We start from the raw sequence: 17,948 nt of genomic DNA, 5'->3' as shown, positions 1-17,948 counted from the left end.
TCCTCCTGATCAACTGTGGGCAAAGGATTGTGTATATGGCATTGTATGATTTATCTTATTTATTGGTTGAACTAGATGGACTTGTGTTTTTTTTCAACCTGACTGACTATGTAACTATATGGTAAAAAAAGTTTCCCTTATCTTCTGTAGGATTATTTTTATGTTTGTGGTTTTACTATCACTAATTTCATTGTTGTTTTACTGTATATTGAAAAATTGCAGCCTGAGAGTGTCTTTTGGAAGGGTACATCATTGATTACCCTAAGAGCGTTTTAACATCAATAACACACTGTTGTTGCATATGGCAGACATCTCAAGTCTCCCGGAAGGTGACATCTCAAGTCTCCCGCAGCTGACGGCTAAAAAGCTATACAGGGAGATCGGTGATCACAGCTGTCCCTCCAGCCACTCCGATCATCCCCAGCTGCTCTGTGTGCTCCTCCCCCAGCCCCCTCCATGTCCTTCTCCACCCCCCTGTTCTCTTCCGCTCCCCCTCGTCCACCGCAGCCGGCTCCCCTCCTCTCCCGCCAGCTGTGGGGGGAACTAATAAGAGGACACAGTGAGCAAGATCGCTCCTGTGTCCTGTGTCCTGTGATTACTGAGCAGAGTAAGCTATGTTTACTCAGTTTATGAATGGACAGGAGCCTCTGTCTCCTGTTTATTCATCTTTAGTGCTGAGAAAGGGACTGGGGAATCTGTGTCCTCAGTCCCCTTGTCTGTCTCAAAGGGGAGATGTCTGGGATCTGTTTAGACCAATGATATCTCACTAAAGCCCCCCAAAAAATATAAAAAAAAATTGTAAGAGAATTCTAAAAAATGAAAAAGTGTAAAAAAATAAAATAAACTACTGACACCACTCTCCCCTGCCCTACCAACACTGTCCACTGCCCCAACCCCCTCCCCCCAAAAAGCATTGTGAAAAAAAACAAAACAAATTAAATTGTAAAAAAAATCAATTATTAAAAATAAAAAATCTACTGACACCGTCCACTGACACCCACCCCCACCCCCATCCCCAGAAGCACTGCGAAAAAATATTAATAAAGTGATTAAAAAAATATTTTGCTACGGGGGGGGGGGGGGGGGGGTTAGGGCGTTTGCGGGCACAAAGCGCCACCTCCCTGAGGTGAGTTTGCCACCTCCCTGAAATGAGTTTTTGCAGGTTTGGATGTCTGACATGGTATAATAGATTTTTATTTTTTAATACAGAATATTGGTCTGATTTTGTCAAAAGAGGACTCCGCTAGCTTATCACTTTGTAGAACTAGTAAGTGCAGCATTATTAATTTGATCATATTATTCTGTGTTGTGGGAACACATCAATGCTTACAACAACCCTATCTTTTTTTGTTTTAAAAGCTTTATTTTGAGCACGGTGTTTGTGCGGTAGTTCATATTTTTTATTACATAAAATGCAAAGTCCACTTTCAAGTGCCTGTTTCCTGCTTAAAACAGAGTTCCGCTGAAAAAAAAAAATTAAAAGTCAGCCGCTACAAATACTGCAGCGGCTGACTTTTAATATATGGACATTTACCTGTCTAGGGCGCCCGCAATGTCCTCACCCGATCTGTCCCTCGGCTCCCGGGTGGAGGCGCCGGCATCTTCGGTAAGGGAATCAGTAAGTGAAGCCTTGCGGCTTCACAGCCTGGTTCCCTACTGCTCATGCGCGAGTCGCGCTGTGCGATCTCACTGGTCCCTGCTGTCTTTTGGGACCCGTGTGTCTTCCAGAAGACAGCGGGGGGGGGGGGGGGATGTGTAGGCCTGGACGCAGTGTGGATCGACGCAGATACTGCGGCGATCTATGCCCGGAAGTGAGAGCAAATACCTGGATTATACAGGTATCTGCTCCCCCCCTGAAAGGTGCCAATTGGACACTGGAGGGGGAGAGGAATCTGAAAAGCGAAAGTTCCATTTTTGGGTGGAACTCGGCTTTAAAAGCACCTTACCTTTCAACTGGCTTCTGTCCTCAGCACCTAGGCAAGGGTTAGATCATCCCCTTTCCAGCCAGGAAATATAGAGTACTTTAAATTTCCACTGATAGCACACTCCCAACACTGTATACACTGTAGATTTGGAGAGCTCACCAATCCCAGGATCACATTGGCAGGAGGAAAAGGGAGAATAACATATTTTTTTCCCCCATTCGGGTGTTTTTTTTAAATGCTTATTCTGCCTTTAAAATGGATGTAAACCCTCACATATACCTAGTGAAGTGAACAGCCTCAGATGATACTCAGAAATGAAACAAATCTCCCTACATAAGTTTTACATGTATATCTGCTGTCTTCATCTGTATGTACTGTATCCTTTAGAATGTGCACATCCTGTTATAGATTTTTCCCTTCCTGTTCACCACTGGGAATTGGATTATTGGCATACAGCTAAGACAGCTCATTGGATGAAAGGCACACACCCCCACTCCACATAGGCAAAGGAAAAAAGGAATGGGCAGAGCTCTGCTCTGACAAGTCAAGCTCTCTGCTCATCTATTTATAGCAACCTCCCAGGACACAAATTTCAGGCTGCTTTTACCTCCTGTGTCAGAGAACTTGTCAGAAGTTATCAGGCTGATAACAGAGCTAGGGAGCAGGAGAAAGCCACAGGAGAAAGATAAGAAAACACTGCAGATATATGAGCCCAGCTAAAATTTCATGAATCGGGTTTACATCCACTTTAAGGCAAGGGGAGCGGGGACCCACTTAAAGTGGAGTTCCACCCCCCAAAAAAAATGTCATTAATGTGCATGAAATAATACAAAGAAAAATATTTGGAGACATTTTTTTTTTTTTACTTACCTTTTTATGCCTGTTGCTATGTGGTCCCTTGAAATCTTCCTTCCTCATCACCTAGGCTCCTTACGGCACTTCCCTCGGCGCCTCCACTCGCAACTGCTCCTGGGAGATGTGTGTCATCATTTCCCAGGAGTCAGTGGGCAGCGCTGAGGGCTAGGTTGGCATAACAATGGGGCGGGAACTTTGGACGCCGCTGCCCGTTGTTATGGCAACCTGTATACTTTACAGCGCTGGTACGGCGCATTACTGCGCATGCACGAGAAAGGGGCAGGGCATGCTGGTCGCTCAGCTGCACCGTATCCCCGAAATAAATGCTCGTGGGCTTCACATGCCCACAAGCAAAATGACAACGGCCAGCAATTAATAATATAAGTTTCTTTTGGGTATTAAACCCGACATCGGGGGACGAATTGCGGCAAAAACGTGAGTATTACATGGCAATGTATTAACTTCAGAAATTTTTTTTTTTTTTTTTTTAATTGTTAAATGTCCTTGGAACTCCGCTTTAAAAAAGTTGACCTAAGTATATACGCCAAAACTTTATACAATAAAGCAATGTGAACTTGAAAAAAATGTTGCACTCTTGCCTATAATGATTACTTATATACTCTATTATAATTCTATATGTTGGACAAACATAATACCGGTGTATTTTGGATGACTTTGTCATTAAGAATCATCTCCAAATCTGCTTCAGAGGATAGTTTTTCTACTTGTAACCAGAGGCGCACGTCCCCATTCTCCAGTACTTCCACATTCCAGCCTGAGATTTTCTGTATCACTAAATAAAAAGATATTAGAATATTTTAACTTCTCTCGAGATTGATGTGTTTACAACATTCACATCAATGATATCTATATTCTTGGTGTGTTTGCATTGATGTGGTTAAACAGCACAATTATTTGTTTGTTAAACTTGCATTTTTCTCCTCTCCCCCTCCGGTACCTTCCGGGGGGGGGTACAGGTTACCTAGACAGGTATCCTGTTCCCACTTCCGGGATTCCGGGCCGCAGCCGCGTGACATTAGCGTGGGGCTCCCTCCTCCTCCTCTCCCTGTGGCCAGGCCAGTAGGAGAGAGCAGCAGGGCCTCGCGCATTCGCAGTAGGGTTCCTGGCATGAAACCGTAAGGCTACACTCCCGGGTACCCTTACCCGCAATGGTGGTGGTAGCACCCGAGAGCTGATGGAAACATCAGCTGCAGTGCCAACATTGCGGGACTACAGGACAGGTAAGTGTCCTATTGTTAAAAGCCAGCAGCTGCAGTATGTGTAGCTGCTGGCTTTTATTTTTTTATTTTTTTGCCGTAACACCGTTTTAAAGATGAAATATGAGCAAAAACGACTTTTGTACTTTTACACAGTAAATGAAGTGTGCCCTATCTCTGGCTGTGGCAGAGGTCAATATAACGTTTACTTTTATCCTGTCAGTGCTGAATGTCCAGGGCTGAAACTTGTCGGTTCGGTTGTAGTACAGAGATCACAGGAGGTTGTTCTCTCTCTGTACCTCCTCCATTTATAAATAAACTTGCATTCTTTTCAAATTCTTTACCTTGTTTGCAGGTTCAGGCAACACATATTTTCTTTTTCAAAGTGTATTCTGATGTTTTTTCCCTTGTTGACCTTTTAATGACATTCAATGATTTACAATGCCTAATCTCCAAATACCACACATACACCAAAAGCCACTTACGTGGATGTCGCACATCATGGCTTTTGCGCATCAGTTCCTCTAGTTCTAACAGAAAACAAAAATATTGTTATAAAGATATGTAGTACTTATAATAACGGTATATTTACAACACTGTTGGTTTTTGGCAGGGCTTTTTTTTTAGTTTTAGCGGAGGTGCTCATACTCCCCTGTCCTGCCCTCAATGCACCACCAAACACTTCCCCACTTCCCAAACACCACCCCCTCCACCCCCTTTTTTTAGAGAGCAAGGGAACAAAATGTTACGCAGGCATGGATATAGCACTATATTTTAAAGCAATGCACAGTATACACATTGCTTTATAATAAAATATATAGATTTGACAGTACAAAAAAAAAGGAATACCAATATTATAGGGAAAAAAAAATCTTGCTCACAAGCTATTTATAAAATGTTCCTTTCACAATACAGCAGTCTATGGTATAGAAAACGCAGATTTACTTCTAGATTGTAAGCTCTTCTAGATTGTAAGCTCTTCTAGATTGTAAACTCTAATGAGCAGGGCCCTCCGATCCCTCCTGTATTGATTTGTATTGTAACTGTACTGTCTGGCCTCATGTTGTAAAGAGCTGCGCAAACTGTTGACACTATATAAATCCTGTATAATAATAATAATAATTTACAACTCGAAAAGTACATCCGTGATCACATTCTATATTAGATATCATGATTATGCAATACTCTGCGGTGCCCACAACATAATGTAAAACATGACCAGAATATAATATCACAGCGTCAAGATATAATAGCGCCCGATATGGCACAATGCCACAATGCAATATGAGACTGTGCTCACATTGTACATTTCCACTAATAATCCCTGATAGTGTAGTGGGTGTCCCCCACCATATTAACAATCCTTGGTGGTCTAGTGAAGAACAGAAACATACAGTATATAAAATGAGGTTGTGTGGAATATTGAATCTACAAAGAGAGTGTGCAGAATGAAGTGGCGTAATATAGGGAACATAAAGAACAGCTTACAGAATAAGCTGGCATGAAATAGGGAGGGTAGGACAATTCTAACAGAATAAGGCCCCTTTCACACATGCGATGGATGAAAAACAGACATCAATTCATCTCTATGAAAAAACGGATGGAAATGAATGATCATTGTCATCCACTTCCGTAAACATCCGTTTTTTTGAATGGATGAAAGCCCTATTTTTGTTCTGTAAGGCCCCTTTCGCACAGGCGTTCTGTTTGTTTCATCAGTTAAGTCGTGTTTTTTCAAAGAAAAAACAGATCAGTTTTTCATCAGGTTTTCACCAGGTTTTTTTTATCAGTTTTTACATCCCCTTAACCACCCAGTGCCATTTTTTTACATTTAAAATTTTTGGTTTACGTAATTAAAAAATTGTTTTAGTCCTGAAGATGACTTAAAACCCACAACTAATATATATTTTCTCCTAACTACCAATGCAAAAATAGATGCAACAATGGACCACTTGTCCATTTGCATTTATTTATCCTCCGTTCTGTTTTTTAAAAGGAGGTGTGGAATAGGGAATGTACAACACAGAGGTTGATTTACTATAAGTGCCGGTTCACACTACCGCGACTTGGGATCCGACTTGTCAGACCTCAAGTCGCCCCAAGTCGCTTGACATCTGAAAGTCCATGTAAGTGAATGAGAGCCGTCTATATGTACGCTACTGAAGTCGCTCCAACTTCAGAAAAGGTCCCTGTACTACTTCAAGGCGACTTGTAGGCGACTTGTACCCATTGATTTCAATGTAAGTCGCCTACAAGTCGGATCGTGATCTATACTGAAGCGACTTCACAGGAAGAGAAGATGTTTTTTTCAAGCAAACCCCTCCCTCCCCCAGAGCGGATTGTAGTTTGATTGGCCACTGGAAAGTCGCCTGTCCTGGAGGCGACTTGAAGTCGCCTTGTAAGTCGCCCCAAGTCGCTCCAAGTCACGCTGTGGTGTCGCCCTCAGGTCGTGTCCAGGTCGCCTCGCAAAGTCGCGGCCAGAGTCGTGTTGCCCCTATGTGAACCGAGCCTGTCTGGAGAGTGGAAAATCTGGTGCAGCTGCGCATGGTAGCCAATCAGCTTCTAATTTCAGGTTGTTCAATTAAACTTTGACAAAAAACCTGGAAGGTTTCTATGCAGAGCTGCACCAAATTTACATTCTTCAGTTTTAGTAAATCAACCCCAGTGTATACTGTAGATTGGAATGGTGTACAATAGGGAATGTAAAAAAAAAAAAAAGAATGGTAATTGATTGCCTAATGCAATGAACCTCCACAAATGAAACACCTTATAGCACATCCTTGCAGTCCTTGTACCCACAAAATGTGCCTTATTGCTGTACCACAGGTGAGTTTTTTACAGATATACAAAGCTATGCTCACCTCCCTCATTTATGGCTAGTGACTTCAAGCAGTAGCCTTCCAGACCATCATTTTTCAAGCTATTAATAGCCAACATCCCAAGACAACTGTTCTCCTCAAAATTCACAGTTGACTTAGCACAATGACAGCTATGTCCACACTTCCTTATGGCCAGCACCGCATGGCAGTGGTGTAACATCACTCCAAAGCAGCAGCCCATATGACACACTTCTCCTCACTTACATTTACCCTATTATTTGAAACACAACACCAGCTGAAAGTGCACACTCTGAAAGTGCTGAAAGTGCACACTCTGAGGTTTAATTTGAGGGTATGTACATCCAAATTGGAGAAAGGGTTTAGGAATTACAGCTCTTAAGAATAGCCATCCCCCCTTTTTAAAGGGACCAAAAGTAATTGAACGATTGAATCAAAAGTTGTTTCATGGCCAGGTGTGGGCTACTCCTTTGTTATTTATTCATCAATTAAGCAGGTAAAAGGTCTGGAGTTGATTCTAAGTGTGGTATTTGTATTTGGAATCTATTGCTGTCACCTACATCATGCATTCAAAGGAGCTGTCCATGCAAGTGAAACAGGCCATTGAAAGGATTCAAAAATGAAACAAATCCATCAGAGGGATAGCAGCAACATTAGGAGTGGCCAAATCAACAGTCTGTTACATTCTGAGGAAAGAAGATAGCACTGGTGAGCTCAGCAACATAAAAAGGCCTGGACGTCCACGGAAGACAACAGTGGTTCATGATCACAGGATCCTCTCTATAGTAAAGAAAAACCCATTCACAACATCCAAGTGAGGGACACTCTCCAGGCATATCATGGTCAAAGTTTACAATCAAGAGAAGACTTCACGAGAGCAAATACAAGAGGGTTCACCACAAAGTGTAAACCATGCCTGAAGAATAGAAAAGCCAGATTAGACTTTGCTCAAAAAAATCTAAAAAAGCCAGACCAGTTCTGGAAAAGCATTCTTTGGACGGATAAAACCAAGAATAATCTGTACCAGGATGCCGGGAAGAAAAACAATGTCATCTGTAAAACATGGTGGAGGCAGTGTGATGGCATGTGCATGCAAGGCTTCCAGTGGCACTGGGCCATTGGTGTATATTGATGATGTGACAGAGGACAGAAGCAGCCAGATGAATTCTGCAGTGTTTAGGAGATATATATACTGTCAGCCCAGATTCAGCCAAATGCAGCAAGGTTAATTGGACGGCTCTTCACAGTACAGATGGACAATGATCCAAAACACACTGCAAAAGCAACCCAGGATCTTTTGAAGGAAAAGTAGTGGAATATTCTGCAATGTCCGAGTCAATCACCTGATCTCAACCCAATTGAGCATGCATTTCACTTGCTGAAGGCACAACCAAAGGCAGAAAGACCCACCAACAAAGAACAACTGAATACAGCTGCAATTAGAGCCTGGCAAAGCATCAGAAAGGAGGAAACCCAGTCTTTGGTAAAGTCCATGGGTTCCAGACTTTAGGCAGTCACTGCCAGTAAAGGATTTTCAACACAATATTAAAAATTAACATTTTATTTATGATTATATTAATTTGTCCAATTACATTTGAGCCCCTGAAAATGGAGGGGCTCTGTATAAAAATGTTTGCAGTTCCTAAAATTTGTACTTGATATTTATGTTCAACCCCTTGAATTAAAGCTGAAAGTCTGCACTTCAAATTCATTTAGATTGTTTTGTTTCATGTTAATTATATTCTGGTGGCATACAGAGCCAAATGTATAAAAATTGTACCCGTGTCCAAATATATATGGACCTAATTGTATTACGTCAAACCTAAAAGAAAGGTACGTTAAGATCTGGTTCCAAAAGATGGACTGTTCCTCCAAAAGAAGAATAGTTGCGAGCTTTGCTTCACTGGAAATGCTTTTTTCTTACATTATAGTTGTTTTTTGCAGAATGCATTCAGGATTTCATACCTTCCTTTGTTAGCATGTGACTAGCAGATACTCCATCTGTATTTGGCACTTCAACAGCATAGGTGCCAACATCTTCCTCAGAAGGGTTTGTTAGAATAAGTTTAGACCTATAACAATCAGCAAAAGGATTTATGTTTTACTGTTCTTCTTGTCTGTTCTTATAATTGAAGTAAAAGAATTGGATTTGCTTACATAATTAAAGCATATCTATGATTCAAATGTAAAATCATATTCTTTTCTACATTGACAATCAATTCTTTCTAGCCTACTTTTATTGTTCTATACAATCTTGATGTTGGTTGTGGTGTGCTGCAGCGCATGTCAGTTGGAACAGTGGAAGCGTTGTGCAGTTTCTGTGGTGTATACACATGTGCATATAGGCACAGTATCTATGTGCCTCTTGTGTGAGATGTGTATGTCCAGCAAGCATCTGTTTCCTATGGGAGGTGGACAACATAACATGGACATAGAGGTGGAACATTTGTTAATGGATATAAATGCAGGAATAGATGTAAGCATAATTCTTAAATTATTATTAAAATATAGTATAATAATAACATCTTTCACTATGGGAAGTATACATAGAAATTTCACAGTCAAGTCCATGGGCCCAGAACATAAAATAATTATTTTAGTAATTACGTATTTCCATCTATAGAAATGTCTGTTCTCTCTGAGTCTGGAGCTCCCTTGTAGTCCTTGGACCAGAGGAACTGTGGATTGTCAACTGGCTCCGGGTTTTCAAATGAAAGGTAAATAAATCCTTCCTCGTCTACCCCAACCTGAATTTCATTCGTGCCTGTGGATAAACATTACTTTATTATTTGAACAAAAAAGTGTTGTCTTAACAGGAATGCTGCCGTTGGTGTTTAGGAAATAGAGCCAATACAAACCATATCAAGCATGGTCTGAAAACAAACATGATGCTTGCTAAAAATAACGAAACACGTAAATACAGTATGTACATTCCAAAAGAAGACAGCATCGGCTTTGTGCAAAAAAAAAAAATAGAAGATTTTTAAAAAATATATCTACTCATTTGTTAACATTCAAACCTTCTTTAGTGGCAGGCAACACAGGATCAGATGGAAGAGATGGAATCCCAGGTCCAGATGTGTTAACAGCCAGGACACGGAACTGGTACCTTTTATCTGTTTCCAATTCAGAGATCTAAATCAAAAATGCATATTATTTCAAATATGACTCTCTCCATTTTGATACTATTATAAAAAATATTAGTACATTCTACTAGGAAAAAGAAATCATATAGTAACTCAGCACTTATTTCACAGTGACCTACACTGCTAGAGCTACTTAAAGCTGAACTGTCGCTCTTGCACAGTTGCAGGCCCATCTCCTATAATAAACATGCTGTGTGCATTAGCGGCAGCAAGTTAGACTGATGCTTTGTTTCCTGGCAGGACCCAGCATTACACAGCCTATTCCTCCCCAGCATGGCCGTCCCTGGCCAATCCCTTTTATTCATTGGATCTTAGTTCTTTTTTAGTTCTTTCAGTTATGGAATCCACCCATCAAGGAATTCTTGTATAACTTCTCCCAAGAGCTAAAGCACTGTTTGCATCAAGTCTGAGGGCTCTTGAGAGGAGTACTGAGGCAGGATGCTGTGATGTTCTTGGGAAGCTATGTACTGTACCCTACCACCACCTCCCACCATCTATGATCTGCCTACATTGCATAGAGAAGCTAGTAAACACAGTGATTACATCAATACGTCTAAAATAAGGTAAGTTATAAAAATGGAAAGGTTTTATTTAAAAATGTAATAAACATGTTGATATGGCAAGGCAAAATATAAGCATCTTTAATATACAATACCCTCATATGTAAATCCATTGTGGGCTCCTCATTAATCTTCCTCCATGCCTCAGTGCCCTCCTCACATACTTCTACTATGTAGCCATTGACTGGGCTGCTCCCAATGTACACAGGGGGCTCCCAGTGGAGCATCAGTGTGCTATCACGTACTTCTCTACATCGGACATCATAAGGAGGACCTGTGAATGTAAAAACTGTTATTAGAGGCAGTCCTCATATGCTCTAGATGTGATATTTTAGAACACTGTATAATTAAAAAATGCATTTTCTGTTGCTCTGTTTATATCTTAGAAAATTGTATTTATTGGGAACATTCTGCACTTTTTTGACATATTAATACATACCGATCATCCAACTTTATGACCACAGGTTAAGTGAATAACAATGATTATCTCATTATGATGGCATCTGAACGTAGTCGAATATATTAAGCAGTGAATAAACTTTTTTCTACTTGATGTGGCAGGCTACTGTTTTGAAGAGGACTTGTACAGTACATATTTGATGATTGCCGAGTCCCTGATTATCAGTGCTGCCTATCAGTGCGCATCAGTGCTGGCTAACAGTGTCCATCAGTGTCGCCTATCAGTGCCGATTATCAGTGCCGCATATCAGTGCAGCCTCATTAGTGCCTCCTCATCAGTTCCGCCTTTCAGTGCCTCCTCATCAGTGCTGCCTATCAGTGCCTCCTCATCAGTGCCTATCAGTGCCCCCTCATCAGTGTCGCCTATCAGTGCAGCATATCAGTGCAGCCTCATTAGTGCCTCCTCATCAGTGCCTGCTCATCAGTGTTGCCTATCAGTGCCCATCAGTGCTGCCTATCAGTGTTGCCAACCATCAGTATTTTTACTGGCAGCCAGTAAAAAACAGGCAATTTTCTCCTGCCACTAAATGCCAGTAAAAGGAAAAAGTTGCCAGTTAAAAATATGGCTGTGATGTTCGGCCCGGTCCAGAGCCAGCCGAGACTATCCAAGTGCTTACAGTGTGTTTGGGCAACTCTGGTGGAGGCAGTGTCCGAGTGTGTCGTGTGATGTCATGGTACAAGGGAGCCAAGCAGAGCGGCCAGAGACTCGTGTGTGGGTCTACAGGACAGGAGCAGGGCAAGTCGGGAGCGAGACTGTCAGTGCTGTTTAGACTGCAGTGGACTGAACGGACCAAGAGTCAACTTTATGTGTGTGTGCCTTCCTCTTCTAAATTCTGTCCCTCCTAAGTCTTGTCCCTGTGCTACTTACAGTGGGAACGGAATGTATTCAGACCCCTTAAATTTTTCACTCTTCATTATATCGCAACCATTTGCTAAAATCATTTAATTTCATTTTTTCCTCATTAATGTACACACAGCACCCCATATTGACAGAAAAACAGAATTGTTGACATTTTTGCAGATTTGTTAAAAAAGAAAAACTGAAATATCACATGGTCCTAAATATTCAGACCCTTTGCTCAGTATTTAGTAGAAGCACCCTTTTGATCTAATACAGTCATGAGTCTTTTTGGGAAAGAGTTTCTCACACCTGGATTAGGGGATCCTTTGCCATTCCTCCTTGCAGATCCTCTCCAGTTCTGTCAGGTTGGATGGTAAACGTTGGTGGACAGCCATTTTTAGGTCTCTCCAGAGATGCTCAATTGGGTTTAAGTCAGGGCTCTGGCTGGGCCATTCAAGAACAGTCACGGAGTTGTTATGAAGCCACTCCTTCGTTATTTTAGCTGTGTACTTAGGGTCATTGTCTTGTTGGAAGGTAAACCTTTGGCCCAGTCTGAGGTCCTGATCACTCTGGGGAAGGTTTTCATCCAGGATATCCCTGTACTTGGCCGCATTCATCTTTCCCTCGATTGCAACCAGTCGTCCTGTCCCTGCAACTGAAAAACAACCCCACAGCATGATGCTGCCACCACCATGCTTCACTGTTGGGACTGTATTGGACAGGTGATGAGCAGTGCCTGGTTTTCTCCATACATACCACTTAGAATTAAGGCCAAAAAGTTATATCTTGGTCTCATCAGAACAAAGAATCCTATTTCTCACCATCTTGGAGTCCTTCAGGTGTTTTTTAGCAAACTCTATGCGGGCTTTCATGTGTCTTGCACTGAGGAGCCACTCTGCCATAAAGCCCTGACTTGTGGAGGGCTGCAGTGATGGTTGACTTTCTACAACTTTCTCCCATCTCCCGACTGCATCTCTGGAGCTCAGCCACAGTGATCTTTGGGTTCTTCTTATCTCTCTCACCAAGGCTCTTCTCCCCCGATAGCTCAGTTTGGCCGGACGGCCAGCTCTAGGAAGGGTTCTGGTCATCCCAAACGTCTTCCATTTAAGGATTATGGAGGCCACTGTGCTCTTAGCAACCTTAAGTGCAGCAGAAATGTTTTTGTAACCTTGGCCAAATCTGTGCCTTGCCACAATTCTGTCTCTGAGCTCTTCAGGCAGTTCCTTTGACCTCATGATTCTCATTTGCTCTGACATGCACTGTGAGCTGTAAGGTCTTATATAGACAGGTGTGTGGCTTTCCTAATCAAGTCCAATCAGTATAATCAAACACAGCTGGACTCAAATGAAGGTGTAGAACCATCTCAAGGATGATCAAAAGAAATGGACAGCACCTGAGTTAAATATATGAGTTTCACAGCAAAGGGTCTGAATACTTAGGACCATGTGATATTTCAGTTTTTCCTTTTTAATAAATCTGCAAAAATGTCAACAATTCTGTGTTTTTCTGTCAATATGGGGTGCTGTGTGTACATTAATGAGGAAAAAAAATGAACTTAAATGATTTTAGCAAATGGCTGCAATATAACAAAGAGTGAAAAATTTAAGGGGGTCTGAATACTTTCCGTCCCCACTGTACTTACTATATCGAAAATAAAATAGGAAATATGTTTTTTGCCCTAATATCTACCTTAAATCACATTGCTAATAGCATCTTGTACTTGTTTGTAGCCTAAATACCAAAATTTGCACTTAAAACTGTAATTTTGTAACTTTTGGAAGTGCCAGTAAAAACTTGGCTGTGCCAGGAAATTTTGGGTGTCGTGTCAGTAAATTTCAATCTGGTAGGTTGGCAACACTGCCGCATATCAGTGCAGCTTTATTAGCGCCCCCTCATCAGTGCCGCCTCATAAGTGCCCATCAGTGCCACCCTATCAGTGCAGCCTCATCAGTGCACATCAGTGAAGGAGAATTTTTTTTTCTAAATTTTATAACAGAAACTAAGAAAAAAAATCTTTTTTTTTTTTTTTTTTTCAAAAAATAAAAAACCTATTGGTGATTAAATGCCACCAAAAGAAAGCTCTATCTGTCTCAAAAATAATAAAAAAGTTAATTTGGATACATTGTTGCATGACCGCGCAATTGTTATTCAAAGTGTGACAGCGCTGAAAGCTGAAAATTGACCTGGGCAGGAAGGGGAGTGAAAGTGCCTAGTATTAAAATGGTTAATCTCCCCAGCAGGGACACAAATAACAATAGAAATTTGACAGAGGGTCACAATTTGTTAGAGGCTTAAAAATTGCTCACATAATTAAAGCCATTAAGCATACATTTCATAACAATCTTTCACAATAAATATATTAATGTATTACCTGGCTCAGGCATGGTCCATTCTTCACATTTAAAAAGATCGCTTGGCTCTGACATCTTTCCAACACCAGCCATATTTATTGCTCGAGCACGAAACTCATAAAAATGTCCCTCAGTTAGGCCTTTTACCTGTTAGAAAAAAAAGTGTTCCCAATCACTCATTTTCAAATAAGGGTTCTAATCGAAAGAAAAACAACATACATATGATAGGAATAAAATCATAAAATCAGTGGTTTATTTATTTTCAAGATAGAAGAAATGATATTCCTTTTTTCTAACGCCTAACAATAACCATAGCAAATGAGTGCCCTAATTTATAACATTGTTGCTGGTATTAGAGTGGTATAAACCTAAATCTAAACTCCAGGCAAACAACTAAATACACAGATAAAATACACAGTATATAACAAAGCTGTTTACCTGCCAAAAGATTTGTATTTCTGTCAAGTTCTGAAATTCACACAACTTTGCAACACAGTATAACCCTGTATGGCAGGGAATAGGACTTTATGTTTCTGTACATGGTTCAGTAACACTTACAGGTCTCCTTCGCAACCCCATACTTTGAGCAGGCAGTGAGACAAGAATCAGCAGACTGATAAGCTCATCTTTGTCACTCTGCTCTCTCTTTCTATCAGCATTCTTCTTGCACTGCAGAACAATTGATTGGCTCCTTGTGCTTTATCTTCCTCCCTCAGTCTAATGTATGATTTTCAGCAGGAGTAGGCAATCTTTTGAGCACAGTGTGCCGAAAAATGTATTCAAAGAAATTGAGCGTTCCAATTTTATAACAAAAAAATGTCAACTTCACACTCTCAATCACGAAAAGGATTTTTTTTAAAGTAAATTTTGAACTGCTACTTTAGTAGTGAAAAATTAACATCCTGTACTCTCACGCCTCAGATCGGCCCCAACTCCTGCACATCCACACCTTAGATCACTCTCCCTCCTGCAAATCTGTTTCACCACTGTAACCCTCTGCTCATCTGTCCCACCACTGCACCCCCCTGCTCATCTGCCCCACCACTGTAACCCCCCTGTACATCTGATCCCACCACTGTACCTCCCTGCTCATCTGCCCCACCACTGTAACCCCCTTTACATCTGATCCCACCAATGTAACTCCCTGCTCATCTGCCCCACCACTGTAACCTCCTGTACATCTGATCCCACCACTGTACCCCCCTGCTCATCTGCCCCACCACTGTAACCCCCTTTACATCTGATCCCACCAATGTAACTCCCTGCTCATCTGCCCCACCACTGTAACCCCCTGTACATCTGATCCCACCACTGTACCACTCTGCTCATCTGCCCCACCAATGCACCCCCTTTCTCATCTGCCCCACCAATGCACCCCCTTTCTCATCTGCCCCACCAATGTACCCCCTTTCTCATCTGCCCCACCACTGTAATCCCCTGCACATCTGCCCCTTGACGGTAACCCCCTGCACATCTGCCCCACCACTGTAACCCCCTGCACATCTGCCCCACCATTGTAACCCCCCTGCTCCTCTGTCCCACCACTGTAACCCCCTGCTCATCTGCCCAGCCAATGTTCCCCCTTTCTCATCTGCCCCACCACTGTAACCCCCTGCACATCTGCCCCACCACTGTACCCCCCTGCTCCTCTGTCCCACCACTGTAACCCCCTGCTCATCTGCCCCACCACTGTACCTCCCTGCACATCTGCTCCACTGCTGTACCCCCATGCTCTTCTGTCTCACCGCTGAATCATCTTCTCATCTGTCCTAACACTGAACTTATCTGCTCATCTGCCCCACCACTGTAACCCCTCTTTCTCATCTGCCTCAGCACTGTACCTCCCGCACGTCTTTCCCACAATTGTACCCCCCTGCTCATGTGTTCCACCAATGTACCTCCTTTCTCCTCTGCACCCCTCTGCACATCTGCCCCACCTCTGTACTCCCCTGCTCCTCTGCCCCACTGCTGTAACCCCCTGCTCATCTGTCCCACCAATGTACCTCCTTTCTCCTCTGCCCCAACACTGAACACCCCTGCTCATCTTTCCCACCACTGTAACCCCCTTCTCATGTGGCCCAACACTGAACTCCCCCTGCTCATCTGCCCCATCACTGTACCCCCCCTGCTTTTCTGTCCCACCGCTGAACCCCCTGCTCATCCCTCTCACCACTGTACCTCCTGCACATCTACCCCACCACTGAATCCCCAATGGGAATCCCCAAATGAACACTGCTCCCCATGCTCTTCTGTCTCACTACTGAATCACCTTCTCATCTGTCCTAACACTGAACCCATCTGCTCATCTGGCCCACCACTGTAACGCGCTTTCTCATCTGCCCCACCACTGTAACCCGCTTTCTCATCTGCCCCACCAATGTAAATCCAGCACATCTGTCTCACCTCTGTAACCCCCTGCTCTTCTGCCCCACCACTGTAACCCCCTGCTCATCTGTCCCACCAATACACCTCCTTTCACACCTGCCCCACTGCTCTACCCCCCTGGTTTTCTGGTACACCACTAAACCCCCTTCTCATCTGCCCCAACACTAAACCCCCCTGCTCATCTGGCCCAACACTGTACCCCCCTGCTCATCTGCCCCAACACTGTACCCCCCCCTGCTCATTTGGCCCAACACTGTACCCCCCCGCTCATTTGGCCCAACACTGTAGCCCCTGCTCATCTGGCCCAACACTGAACCTCCCTGCTCATCTGTCACAACACTGTACCCCCCTGCTCATCTACCCCAACACTGAGCCCCATGCTCTTCTGTCCCATTGCTGAACCCCTTCTCATCTATTCCACCACTGTACCCTCCTGCTCATCTACTCCAGCGCTGTACCCTCTTCTCATCTATGATATACATGATATACAGAGTGGTGAAAGGAAGCAGAGATGAGGCACATCTACCTGTCCTGGCACACTCATCCTGCTGATCCATCTCTCGCATCCAGCCCACGTGCTTGTATGTGATATATGTGATGTATGTGATGTATGTAATGTATGTGATGTATGTGATGTATGTAATGTATGTAATGTCACATACAAGCATCTGGAATGGATGTGCAATGATGAGCTCAGCTCAGGGGCATTTTCTGAAAGCAGTGGGCCTGTGTGCTGGATCATAAGTTGGGCCCCCACAGCAGAGAAAAAGTGGTTTGGTGTGATTTTCATTGCACTGAATACTGTGTGTGGCTTAAAGGAACACAGAGTGCAGGGGTTCAGTAGTAAGTGACACAAAGTTTCCCAAAAGCTCAACAGTAATTTCACAAACTGTCACCTGATTGTGGTTTTCTCAATCACAGTGAAATCCCTTCTTTCTGAGATTGGTAGTGGCAACCAAGCGAGTCATTGTCCTCCAGATGGTAGATGGGGCTAGCAGGACTGTGATTGGCTTTAGCAGTGGTCAATGATAGTCCTCCTCCTTTTAGAAACAGGGACTGCCCCACCAGAACTGCACCAATCTCTTCCCCATCACAAAAGCTGACGATCGCAGCTACAACAAAGTTAGAGACTCCTGCTCTACAGGGACTGCAAGAGGTAGATACCAAGTCAAATTCATTTACCTACGCTGTTTGCATTTAAAAATACAATTATCGATGTAATAATGAACACCGAGCTGCATTCATCTGTGTCTTTATCTTTGTCTATACTTGCCTGGAGTTAAAGGTGATAATGACCCAGTGAATTTGTTTGGGATGCATAAATATGACTACCCACTGAAAAATAGAAAAATGCTGATGCTCCTTTTGACCT

The 17,948-nt window shown here is 42.8% G+C and overlaps 1 protein-coding gene across 1 annotated transcript in view; it reads right to left on the bottom strand.

Moving 5' to 3' along the window:
• The window catches only part of MYOM3 (myomesin 3), a 198,132-nt gene that overhangs the window by 40,608 nt on the left and 139,576 nt on the right, over positions 1 to 17,948 (bottom strand). The window contains exons 19-25 of the mRNA XM_073615489.1: positions 14,212 to 14,338; positions 10,636 to 10,814; positions 9,855 to 9,969; positions 9,442 to 9,598; positions 8,800 to 8,906; positions 4,483 to 4,527; positions 3,437 to 3,573 (exon numbers count right to left, since the gene is read on the bottom strand). Of these exons, the coding sequence (XP_073471590.1) occupies positions 3,437 to 3,573; positions 4,483 to 4,527; positions 8,800 to 8,906; positions 9,442 to 9,598; positions 9,855 to 9,969; positions 10,636 to 10,814; positions 14,212 to 14,338 (867 nt within the window). The remainder of the gene's footprint in view (positions 1 to 3,436; positions 3,574 to 4,482; positions 4,528 to 8,799; positions 8,907 to 9,441; positions 9,599 to 9,854; positions 9,970 to 10,635; positions 10,815 to 14,211; positions 14,339 to 17,948) is intronic.

Source organism: Aquarana catesbeiana, linkage group LG02 (assembly GCF_042186555.1).
Source record: "Aquarana catesbeiana isolate 2022-GZ linkage group LG02, ASM4218655v1, whole genome shotgun sequence".
NCBI classification, from domain to species: Eukaryota; Metazoa; Chordata; class Amphibia; order Anura; family Ranidae; genus Aquarana; species Aquarana catesbeiana.
This window is presented reverse-complemented; position numbering and strand designations above follow the sequence as displayed.